This window comes from Tiliqua scincoides, chromosome 2 (genome assembly GCF_035046505.1).
Source record: "Tiliqua scincoides isolate rTilSci1 chromosome 2, rTilSci1.hap2, whole genome shotgun sequence".
NCBI classification, from domain to species: Eukaryota; Metazoa; Chordata; class Lepidosauria; order Squamata; family Scincidae; genus Tiliqua; species Tiliqua scincoides.
In genome coordinates this window covers 249,085,237-249,097,131 of record NC_089822.1, presented here as the reverse complement: position 1 = coordinate 249,097,131, position 11,895 = coordinate 249,085,237, and the positions used below count along the sequence as shown (strand labels likewise).

Here is an 11,895-nt window from a genome sequence, read left to right as displayed (position 1 = left end):
GAGACCTGTGCCCTTGTGGAGGTACCTAGGCTCTTGTTCTGCCTCCCCCTTTGTACTGAATGGGCTTAGGTTGGATATGATTGACATCATGCTAACCTCAGCCTAAGCTTGCACCCAATTATCTGTTTTGAGTCAAACTACAGTATATAGATGCATTACATTTTCTTGGGTACTCCTGCATCTCTTTCTGAATATTTGCAAGAAACTTTCCTAGTGGGCAGCTCCTCATCTTCTGTGACTTTGGTGCAAATTAAATAGCTAACAAAATAATTATAAACTCAAACTGTTAATGCTGTTTTATGGATAGCATGGCTAATATAGGGGTCTCTGTTACTTCAGTTTCATGTCATTGACCACTAAAGCATGTGGCAGGAAGAGAAACTTTAAAGTGATCAAACTCCAGTCTCATTGAGTAGAATGTAAACTCCAGCATTCCCTTATGTAAGGCTTCATGCAATACAAAGCAACCATCCAAGCAAAGTAAGTTGCTGAAACTTGAATGCCCCTTTAAGTATTGTACCTAAAACAGCTAATACTATAGAGCAGTGGTTCTCACTCATTTAGCACTGGGACCCACTTTTTTGAATCTGTTGGGACCTACTAGAAGTGATGTCATGACCAGAAGTGACATCATCAAGCAGGAACATTTTTAACAATCCTCGGCTGCAATCCTACCCACACTTACACAGGATTAAGTCCCATTGACAATAATTGTTAAATGCATATACATAGTAGCTTGTTAAAAGTACAGGTCTGTAACATTTCCCCAAATGCAGTCACATCCCATGGCAGCATCAAGTCTAATATATTCAAAATAAAATATTGAAATGAATGGGAACTCACCTGACTTGTGACCCACTTAGTGAGTCCCAACCCACAGTTTGAGAAATACTGCTATAGACATTAAAATAAGGCCAAATTCTAACACAGCAATATAGAGCATTTTTTTTTCTGATGTGCCAAATACTGTCATGCTTCTTGACCATTGCAGAGTTGCAAAGGAAACAAATCTATTTGCATCTTTTTTAGCCTGCTCATTAGCCTAGGGTGCAGAACTAGAGGGTCTGAGCACTATAGAAAGGTCTACAGGTCCAGCCTATTTATACATGGATTTGACTCAACACAAATGGCCCCTGCAAATTAGAAGGAATGTGCTGATCCCTGGAGAAGGGGAAAAATGCACCTCTTTAAAATCAGTTTTAAAAAACTGAACAGGCCTTTAACAATAGCCTCCTTAATGAGAGAGAGGGGCGGAAGCTGACTGACAATCCATCAGTCCTTCTCTCTCCAGGCAACCCCTCCCTTCCCCCTGAGCACATGAAAGAATGGTGATAGCTTTGCATTGGTGAAGGAAGGGACTAAGTGAAGGTCTTGGAGGAGGACTGATTGATGGATTGTCTTCTCGGTTGGCAACCTTCAGTCTCGAAAGACTATGGTATAAGCCTACAGCACCCGGTATTCTCAAGCGGTCTCCCATCCAAGTACTAACCAGGCCTGACCCTGCTTAGCTTCTGAGATCAGACGAGATCTTCTTAATGACTCTTATCTTAGAGTCAAACGGTCAGCAAGGCTGTTTTTAAAGCACAGGAGCAAAGAAACTTTGTTTTTTAAATTGATTTGCTAGAGAGCAAAATGGTTTTTATGCCATCCATGTGACTGCTTGGAACAGAATGCATGCAAATAATGAGTCTCAACCTGTATATAGTTTTTGTGCTTATAATACAACAATTTAGTTCCCAGAAGAGACAGTTTTCAGTGTTCACCATCTTTGTTCTGGTTGAAAACCAGTTTTGCAGAATACTTGGCTGGTTCCTCAGTGCTGCTTTCAGCCAGCTGGTTCCACTGTTTTTATGTTGTAAACCAGACATCAAAGTCTTCAGTGTGCGTGTAATTGTTTGGTCACAAGCATACATCTTGCTTGATTTGTCATAGCCGATTTACAAAGTGATTTACTGTCAGACATGTGATTAAAGGGATGAGACTTCAGATGAGAGATTATGTTGCACTTGCATAAATTACACCAGCAAATTGCACTAGCTGTACTCACAATAATTCTGGCTTTGGCTTGTCTAGGAAAATAGGTCACCCACAGAAGGACATCATGCCAAATTTGGCAGGAAGTAGCCGTCGTTCTAACATGGGCATCTGACCCACTGAGAGGGATATGTCACTGCTATTCCGTTACCAGCAATTAGAACAAGTCCAGCTAGTTGTATCTTTGCCTGCTGTTTTTAATGGGCTACCATATACAATTGCTATTTGTGTGACTTTTTCCTTCCATGATCAAAAAGAGTAAGCAAACTGCAGGTAATTTAAACAGGCCTGAATGCATCCAGGGCAATCCTTTGGTTTCAGAGTTTAACTGATATGAAATTCAGTGTCAAAGATAAAGCTGGGTACTTTTCTGGTAATCACCACCTTTTAAGAAACTGAGGAACAATCACTCACATTCATGTTTGTACTGTAACAGCCAGCAATTAAGATACACATGATTTTAGAAGCACTCATAAGTAGGACAAAAAACAAATTCTCAGATGCAAGTAGATCAAAGCTAACTTGGTTGGCAACCTTCAGTCTCGAAAGACTTTGGTATAAGCCTACAGCACCTGGTATTCCCAGGCGGTCTCCCATCCAAGTACTAACCAGGCCTGATGCTGCTTAGCTTCCAAGATCAGGCATGTGCAAGGTAACACTTTTAAAAGCCCTCTGCAACTAACATTAACAAGATTTACTTTCCAATCTACTCTTCCAACATTGGTTATTTAAGTTTCTTTACACATGCTTGCCTGACATGACAAAACAGGTGGGCAGCATAATGCTCTTTTCTCTGGCCAGAAAATGCATGTTGGCAAACAGAAGCTACTGTGCCAATGAAGCCTAGTGGTCAACAATCTGATTAACCCTTCTGATCACTCCAGAGATTTTCATCAAGTTGGAAAGCCCACTAGGCTTCTGTGTCAGACTCTATTACATGGTTTTGTTTTCAGTCACCCTAGTCCAACAGTGGAAGAGCAGCACAGGATATATTCTCTCTATCAGTGTGGTTCTTGCCTTCATTTCTTTCTTGTGGGCTACCCAGAGAACCTGCTTGAGCATTGTAGGAAACAGGAGGCTGGACTATCTGGGCCTCTGACCTGATCCACCAGGGCTCTTCTCATGTTTAGTTTGCAGATAAATCTTAGATCAAACTGAAGAGCAGTTGATTTTCTACATGGGTTTGATTCCAGAATGCAGCAATCAAGCTCTAGAAATAGTTTAGGAGAGAATTCACCTCTAATATTCATTCAGATAATCAGACTCCAAAAGCTATTAAGTCAACTAAATTTTATTGGAAGACTAACAGTGGAAGGTTTAAAAAATGGAATAAAGCATCACTTCCTTAATAACTACCAACTTTAGAGGGAATATCTATTAACAAAAATCTATGGCCACAATCTAACAGCGCAATTATAGGCATGTCTACTTAGAAGTAAATCCCATTGTAATCAATGGGACTTAGTCCCAGGGAAGTGTGTATTGTGACACCCTGGGACACTGCAGTACTCACAGGGGAGTCACAGGATGTCTCTGGTAGCTCCTCCTACCAGCTCTCCCAGGTGCCAACATCTTGGATCATGAGAAATCTCACAAGATTTGGGTGTCACCATCTTGGATCACATGGCCTGTGGATCTCTGGTAAGTTTGGGAACCAGTAATGTATTAAGACTGCTGCCCTAAGCTCTTGTTAGCTCATGTACAGGGTTTAAGCATACCCAGCTCTGTGGTCAGTGTGTACAAAACAAACAGTAACAACATTTCAGCGAACTGCCTGAGCCCCCCAAAAGGAATCCAACAGTATAGACTGAATTCAGAATAAGGTGGTATTGCTTTGTAGTCCAGAACACTTCGAGGACCAGAGCTACAGACACTGCCATGACACCATTTAAAAACACGTTCTAGTTTTTATTCATACTGTTAAATCCTTCATCATAGAAAAGCAGCCCCAATTCAGCGTAGAACAAAGAGTGCAAAATCAAGGCCACTTTAGCATGGACTGCTATAGAAAACCGAGGCACTGAATCAAATCAGTTGTGTTTCCAACTAATATGACAAGTATATTTACATGTAGCTGCACAGAAATTCAATTAACAGCAGGGAGATTACAAAAATATACACTGTATATAATATTTGCTCACTGGGCAAAAAGGACCCATCCATCTTTGTGGACTGCAGTGTAGCAGTGAGGCTGAAGCCCAGTCACCTCAAAAGAAAACAGGATCACTAGAGGGAATGGGGAGGACCCTAAGAGGAGGCTCTCTTCTGTTCGGTGAAAGGCGATTCATAGACCTCCATGGGTGGGCAGCTGCAAACCAGATGCTGGTCTCCATAGATGTCATCAGTACGAGCAATTGTGGGCCAAAACTTGTTCTCTGGCTTCACAAATGGCTGAAAGAGAAAAGGAAAAACATTTTAAAAGAGAAGATGCAGTTGGTAGTCCTAGACAAATGGAGTACAGTGCTATGGCATGTTAAAGAGTAATTGGTACATTGTGGCACACTCTACAGCCAGCTTCATTAGATGCATACTTAATGCAAATGGCACTGAGACACATTAAATATACCAAAATTTAAATGTGATGAAAACGAGTAAGCAACACATCCAAAAATTGGGCCAGTGCTGCATGCAGCAAGGGAGTTTCAGATTCTGGAGGTCTCCTTGAGATTGCAAGCCTCCAGCTACTTTGCTGGCTCAAGTTCCAGTGGACCTGGGTAGGTAGATTGAGGCCGAGAAGGGGATAGAACAATGACAAAGGCGGCATCGCCAATACCATCCTCTTCCCAACCTCTCCCTCTCCCAACCCACCCACCCACCCCATGGCAACGTACCGGTGCCAGAGCAATCATGGTGGCTCACCACTTGTGGCAACAGCCAGGCTACACTCTACGGCATGTCTCCTTCTGCAACAGCCATAAAGCTCTGTACTGCTAGAAGGGACTTTCTGGCGATGCTGTGGCCCAGCAGGATTGGGCCATCCGTGTTTCGGAAAAATTGACTTCTAAAATAAATGCTGACTAGAAAACTTCTAACAAAGTTTTCCAACAAAAATGCTTTCATCTAATTTTTAAGGAAAAAAAATGCTCTCTCCAAGCAATGGTTTGCGCAATTATCTGTTCCTTAAATAAAAATGGTTAGGTCAATAACATGGATCTTTGCTACAGGGAATGGTTTTTGGCAGGCACAGCAAAGCCAATTCAGGAGAGAGAATCAAAAGCACAATTGGTTCCTCCTCAGGTAGGATACGCAACTTTTTCAGGATAGTAACTTTAGCTTTCTTCAAGTGATAAGAAAAAGAACTCACTCATCAATAACAACTCATTACGTACCAGTGGAAAAGCAGCTACTTCTCTGGAATAAGGACGGTCCCAGTTAGGAGCAGCAACACAGGCCAAGGTGTGTGGTGACATCTAATTAAAGTCCAATTAAAACAGGCAAAAGGATTGAGGGTCAGTGAAAATTGCTCAGTTAGCCAAACTCTTCAGATTTATGATCAAGGTGCATTGCAAGAATACAGCTGATCAAGTAGCAGAAAGCCAGTGAAACGTGTGCATAGTTCTCTTTGAAATAAGTGGAAACAAAAAATCGTGACAAGTCCCACTGATTTCAGTGAGACTTGAGTCCACTGAATGACCAACTTTCTCTGGCTGTTGCCTAATGAATTGGATGTTTTCTTGGAGATGCTTTAGAAAAATCAAATGAAGCAGTGGCATTCTGTTAAGGGATCATCCCCGGGACTGCTAGGTAATTTACAGACTGAATAGGAGCAGGCCCTGAAGCTTTGGCCTGACTGAGCCAGCACAGCATCTTGGGAGCTGAAGATGATGCAACATTGGGTGATGTAGACCAGGTGACTGCTACCTGTGTGTGTGTGTGTGTGTGTGTGTGTGTGTGTGTGTGTGTCACTCCATGCAGAGTCAGAGTGACTTAGCAGTTTCTTACTCCACACTGATTGGCTGACACGCATATAAAGTCCAGCAGGGACAAGCTGGGTTGTGGGAGATGCAGAGTGGAGTTAGTGCTGAAGGCTACGTCAGTGAGAACCATGTTTTGTGTGATATCTGGACTGTTGTTGTACATATTGTACATAGTAAAGAGGCGTTTGGTGGAGAACTTCTGCCTTGTGTCGTCTTGTTCCCGGGAGTGCCGGTGCTCTGGCCTTGGGAGATAGCAAGCCAAGCAGTTGGGCAGCAGCTGGCGCTGAAAACCGTTCATCCAGCTCGCAACACATTCCTTGCCACTCTGCCACCCAGGGGCACACCTCTGGGGATGCCACCCACTCACCTGCAGCCACCACCCCCCCCCCCAGGCGTTGAAGGCTGGGGAAGCTGCATGCAGCCTCCCCAGCCTTCAGAACATCTCCGGGTACAGCGGCGGGCATGGAGGCAGCAAATGCCTCCCCTAGGCACCTGCCATTCTAGACCATGTGGCCCCTTAGACCCTCCTGCCAGGTACGCCACCAAAATGAAGCCTACTTGTCTATAACAAGCATAAGAAAATATATGGAATTAATAATGGCTAGAGGCTTATTTCCTAACAGCTAAGCTTCACAATACTTGAATCTATAGCAATGTTTCTTAAATTACAGGTCAGGGCCCACTAGGTGGGTCGCAAGCCAATTTCAGGTGGGTCCCCATTATGTCAATGTGTATTTTATTTTTAATACATTAGACTTGACGCTACCATGATAGGACACTGCATTTGGGGAAGTGTTACACATCTGTGCTTACAGGCTCCTATGTTACATGCGTTTAAAAATGATCGTCAATGTGGCTTACTCCCAGGTCAGAGAGGCTAGGATATAGCAGCCTTTGGGATGTTTAAAATAGAGTGCAAATTTCCCCATCGTACAAGGAACCATTCAGCTCTGCTACACCCAGCACAACAATACCCCAGGTCAGTATACTTCTAACTATTCTGGCCATCTTTGTAGGGAGCTACAATCAACCCTGCCCTCATCTTAGCTCACCTTCAACGGGTTCACTCGCGTGTCCATCCTCCCTTCCTCGATATCGGCAATTTCTTGCCGAATGCTGATCATCGCATCACAAAATCGATCTAGTTCTGCCTTGTCTTCAGACTCTGTTGGTTCAATCATGAGCGTTCCTGCCACTGGCCAGGACATGGTTGGAGCATGAAAACCTAAAAACAAAAGTTCTAAATTGATCCGAAGAGCCAACACAAGATAAACATTCCTCAGCCAACACAACTTCCAACCAAAAGTTCACTCGCTTACCAGCCTAGTTACACCTCTGTCAGTAAAGCTTTAAAACATTTTCAGAGCTGAATAGATGTTCTCTTTCTCAGCACACAAAACCACCTGCACAGCCCAATGACTGGCCTTTTTATTGCTAGGCAAAGAAGAAGCAAAGCCATCTTTCACATCCCCACCGTGCATCTCATATACTGTAGCAGCCAACAAAACTCCATGACAGCTCTGCTAGATTTGTAGCCGTCAAAATAAGCCCCTTATACCCCGTACAGCCCTTTGACATCTCACCGTAATCCTGAAGCCGCTTAGCGACGTCCACTGCTTCAATATTTGCTGTTTTCTTGAAAGGTCTGGCATCCAAAATAAATTCATGTGCTACATAACCTGTTCACGAACAAAGTTTAAATACAGTAAGCATAGATGTAAAATTTAAAAAAATATGAGCACAAGGTAGTCTCGCTATAAAGCAGACATTTCATAACCCAGTGGTCTCTGTGGATTAGAGGATTCGGTTCAATTCCTGGCTCCTCCAGGTAGAGTTGGCACCCTGGACAGAGTCCAGTGAGTTCCTCTCCTGGGTCCTTTGAAGCTAAGCAGGGTTAGGCCTGGTTAGTACTTGGATGGGAGACCGCCTGGGAATACTGGGTGCTGCAGGCTTATACCATAGTCTTTCGAGACTGAAGGTTGCCAACCAACCAGGTAGAGTTGAAATCCTAGAAAACAGGAGTCAGTCAGTGACAACCGTACTTGGCGAGATGGACCACATGCCTGATGGGCAGCCCAATCCTAATTTGCACTAGAACAGCCAGGTCGAGTGACCTGCACAGTGTCCAGCGCAAGGTCGGTGCTGGTTGGAGGGTAACTTGGGGCAAGGAGATATTCTTTCCCTTACCCCAAGTACCCCATGGGTACTTGCATCTGCATCAGCAAAATTGCTGGTGCAAATCTGAGCAGCCCACATTAGACTGAGCAGACTGGGAGTTGGCGTTAAGATTGGGCCTGTGCTGCTGCAGCTGATGACACCTCCTGGATCTCCCCCTGCCCCCGAATGTCCCCTCCCCACCTGCCCCCTGCCACCCACCTTCCACCCAGGCCTGCCTGCCTGAGCTAGCTCAAACATATCCCTTCCGGGAACAGATTTGGCATCCATGGGCCAATGCTGGCCTCAGCACCCAACCCAGTCTGCTCTAGAGGAGGCGTGAGCATGCTTTACAGCACATTGGCAACACACCTAGACCAGCACAGGGGGCCTGCATCAGTGCAGTGAGTGCTGTGGACTGCGCCCTTAGTATAAAGCAGCTTCATACCTTCCTGTGAATAGTCTGTGGGTACCAATTCAGGCTGATGCTATCTCTGGAGATCCCCCCCCCAAGCTTCATATAATGTTGGCCATCCCTAAAGGCCTTGTTGGAGTCTCATAATTGCTTTCAGTGGTCACCTGGCAACCCTACTCCTTAATAACGTACAGAACAATGTTCAACTGAAAGACACTGTTGCCTTCTTATATTAGGTACTGTTTGAAATCCAATTGTCTGGATCACTTTCAATAATTTAGCTGCTCCAACTTCTGCCATTTGTCAAGATACACATGCATGCACACATATAGCATGAAAACTTAAAAATTTGAAAGCATGGCAATGGGTGGGGGGGAGAGGGACACACAGATTTCACCATGAAGTGGAAGAACTCACAGCTGTTCTATGGTTTTTCAGACTATCCTCTTAGAAGGAAGAATTCATCCAAAAGGATGGGAAGACAGTAAAATATGATGGCCCAGTGGGACAGCGCACGGGCCAGTAGTAGGAAGGAACACAAAAGGGTTTCTACTGCACATGGCTGCTGCTTGATTAATTCTCCCAGATGTGCAAAGGATTGATCTAGCTATCCTCTTTCAGTGTGGGCAGGCGGGGGAGGGGGGAATGATGCACCACTGCAATTTAGTAGGGATTAGGCTGCATATTGTTCAGGGAAAACCAGTTGCAGAAGTCTCAACAATTCACCTATAGGTTTTCCCCAGAGGAGAAGAGATCCTCTGGACTTATTGCTCCCACTGTTCTATTTTGATTCCACATAAAACCTAGCCATACTGTGCAGAACCACCTCCCTCTGCTTTCATGCACAAGGCCATACGCTGGGACTATGGGCAGTTTCGCATTGGGGAAGGAAAACCATTTAAAGGAGATACTTGCCTTTGGCTCCTCTAAAGAGAACCTTGTAATGCTTCTCTAGTCTCTTGGCCATATAGTTGGCGTTTAGTATTGCAATTTCAGAAGCATGCCTAAGGCCTTTTCCTCCCATCATCTGAAATGACAAGGACAACAACAGTGAAGAACAGGGGATCCTAAAAGGTAAGTGGTTAAAGGTGGGCAACAGGTCCTGAATGCTATTGTTTCAAACAGTCACCTAGAAAGTTGCAGTTGGAAGCTACTTCTCTCAATCATTTGCCAACGCGGAGTAAAAAGAATCAACAAATGTGCTCACTAGACTTCAAAAATTTTTTGTCTTGATTTAATAGTGAAGTGTAAAATATTGCTACAATGTTTATTTTCTTTTTAAACAATTGCATCCTGCCTCATTCCAACTACTCAAGGCAGCTAGCAATTCTGTTTAAAAGCATAAAACACAACAATGGGTGCAATTCTAACCTAACCTTTTCAGCACTGACATAAGGGCAATGAAGCTTCCCTTACTTTGAGGAGGCCTCTGTGAGTGGCACCCAACTGCAGGATGCAGCACATGTCCCACTGGCACCGCTATGCCAGTGCTGGAAAGCACTGACATAAGGGGTTAGGACTGCACCCAATATTTACTAAAGCTATACACAAAACACAATCAAAATGGCATCAGAACAGCACCAGCTAAAAACTAATATCCTGCTAGCCCATGGCAATGAAAAGTTTGTCGACTGTAACCTTTCAAAATGTATTTCCAGAATGAATGGGCAACTTTAACCCACAGATTGGCCAGATTATATATATAAGATTTTTTTTAACACCCTAATGCACTGCCCCCATCATGAGTACAGAACTTAATGCCCTGGGAAAATAAATTGTAATCTCAAAAATAGTCAAGCCTGTCTGAATGTTCATGCAACCGCCTTCTTAATTTAAAATTGGGACCAGCCCCTATGCTACTAGTTTGTATGTGAACTGAAGGTAGAGGAAGGACTACAAACATCAAATACCTTGATATAAGCCCATGAAATAGGCAATATAGCACTGGATCCCCAAGGGGCAGCACTGATTGTGCCCAGTGAATCTGAATTCTCATCATGCGGTAATGCAATGACAGGGTGGCTGGGCAGGAAAGGAGCTAAGTGCTTCTTCCTAAAAGGGAACAAGCAAAAGACCTTACAGCCTGAATTCTTCTCCCACTACATTATCACATCTAAAAACGAATTTAGTATTCTCCACCTATGTTAACTGTCATTTGAACATTCACCTGTATCCATAAGCAGTCACCTTAGCCAATTTCCAACAAACAAGCAACCATTTGATTTAGTTTTACTATGTGAACTATCCTTGAGAACACAAGAGGAGCCCTGCTGGATCAGGCCAAAGGCCCATCTAGTCAAGCTTCCTGTATCTCACAGTGGCCCCACCAGATGCCTCAGGAAGCACACAAGGCAACAAGAGACCGGTGTCCTGGTGCCACTTGTTTGCACCTGGCATTCAGAAATAGCCTACTTGCATGGCTGTAATCTGGTCTTTTCATCCATAAATCTGTCCAATCCTCTTTTTAAAAAGGCATCTAGGCATCTAGGTCAGACGCCATCACCACATCCTGTGGCAAGGAGTTCCACAGATCAATTACACACTGGACAAAGAAATATTTTCTTTTGTCTGTTCTAACTCTGACACTCAGTTTCAGTGGATGTCCCTAGGTTCTGGTGTTGTGCAAGAGGGAAACGGACATCTTCCTATCTATTCTGTCCACCCCCTGCATAATTTAATCTTGCTGAAAAGCCAAATATAAATATTCCTCATAGTAATAAAATATTCTGCCCCTCAGAAAATTGAGTACTGTAGGCCCACGTTGTACTGCATAAATTCAATAGGAGGGTTCCGAGAATAATATTGTTTCTCTCTCTCTGCCAGTGGCATTGGATCACTTTCGTTGTTTTTGTTTTCAAAACAAACAAAATGTTTGTTCTCGGCACATGATGTTGTCGCAAAACCCGGATACTAACACTCCAATTGGTCCCATTCCAGGCCCTCCTCCTCCATGAGGAATGCAAAAGGTTTTATGAAGATTTAAATGTGAGACATCTGACCCATAGTCTCCTGGACGACACAGGCCAACCTATTGGAGAAAGGACACGGGTAAATATCAAATACAAAAGAGAAGGGCTTAGAGCAGTGTTTCCCAACCTTTAGGAGCCCGTGGACCACTGAGGCAAAAACTGAATTGTTGTGGACCACCTGCGGTTGGGGGTAGTCTGGCCTCTACCCTCTCTGGTGGTCTGTCTCTCAAGCACTCCCCTACAGACTACCCGAGAGGACGGAATGGACTGCCCACAGCCACAGCTGACACTTAAGGTGGTTGTGGCTGTGGATGGTCTCCACCCTCTTTGGTGGTTTGTGGCAGATTAATTGCTTAGCAAGATACTGAAAGTGTTCAAAGGTGATTCCCCCACCCCCGAGACCTCA

At 44.1% G+C, this 11,895-nt stretch overlaps 1 protein-coding gene across 1 annotated transcript in view; it reads right to left on the bottom strand.

The window, feature by feature from the left end:
• Positions 1–4,281: 4,281 nt before the first annotated feature.
• Positions 4,282–11,895, bottom strand: part of GLDC (glycine decarboxylase) — a 37,217-nt gene continuing 29,603 nt past the window's right edge. The window contains exons 19-25 of the mRNA XM_066617952.1: positions 11,436–11,548; positions 10,431–10,572; positions 9,436–9,547; positions 7,535–7,630; positions 7,004–7,176; positions 5,364–5,444; positions 4,282–4,425 (exon numbers count right to left, since the gene is read on the bottom strand). Coding sequence (XP_066474049.1) covers positions 4,282–4,425; positions 5,364–5,444; positions 7,004–7,176; positions 7,535–7,630; positions 9,436–9,547; positions 10,431–10,572; positions 11,436–11,548 — 861 coding nt within the window. The remainder of the gene's footprint in view (positions 4,426–5,363; positions 5,445–7,003; positions 7,177–7,534; positions 7,631–9,435; positions 9,548–10,430; positions 10,573–11,435; positions 11,549–11,895) is intronic.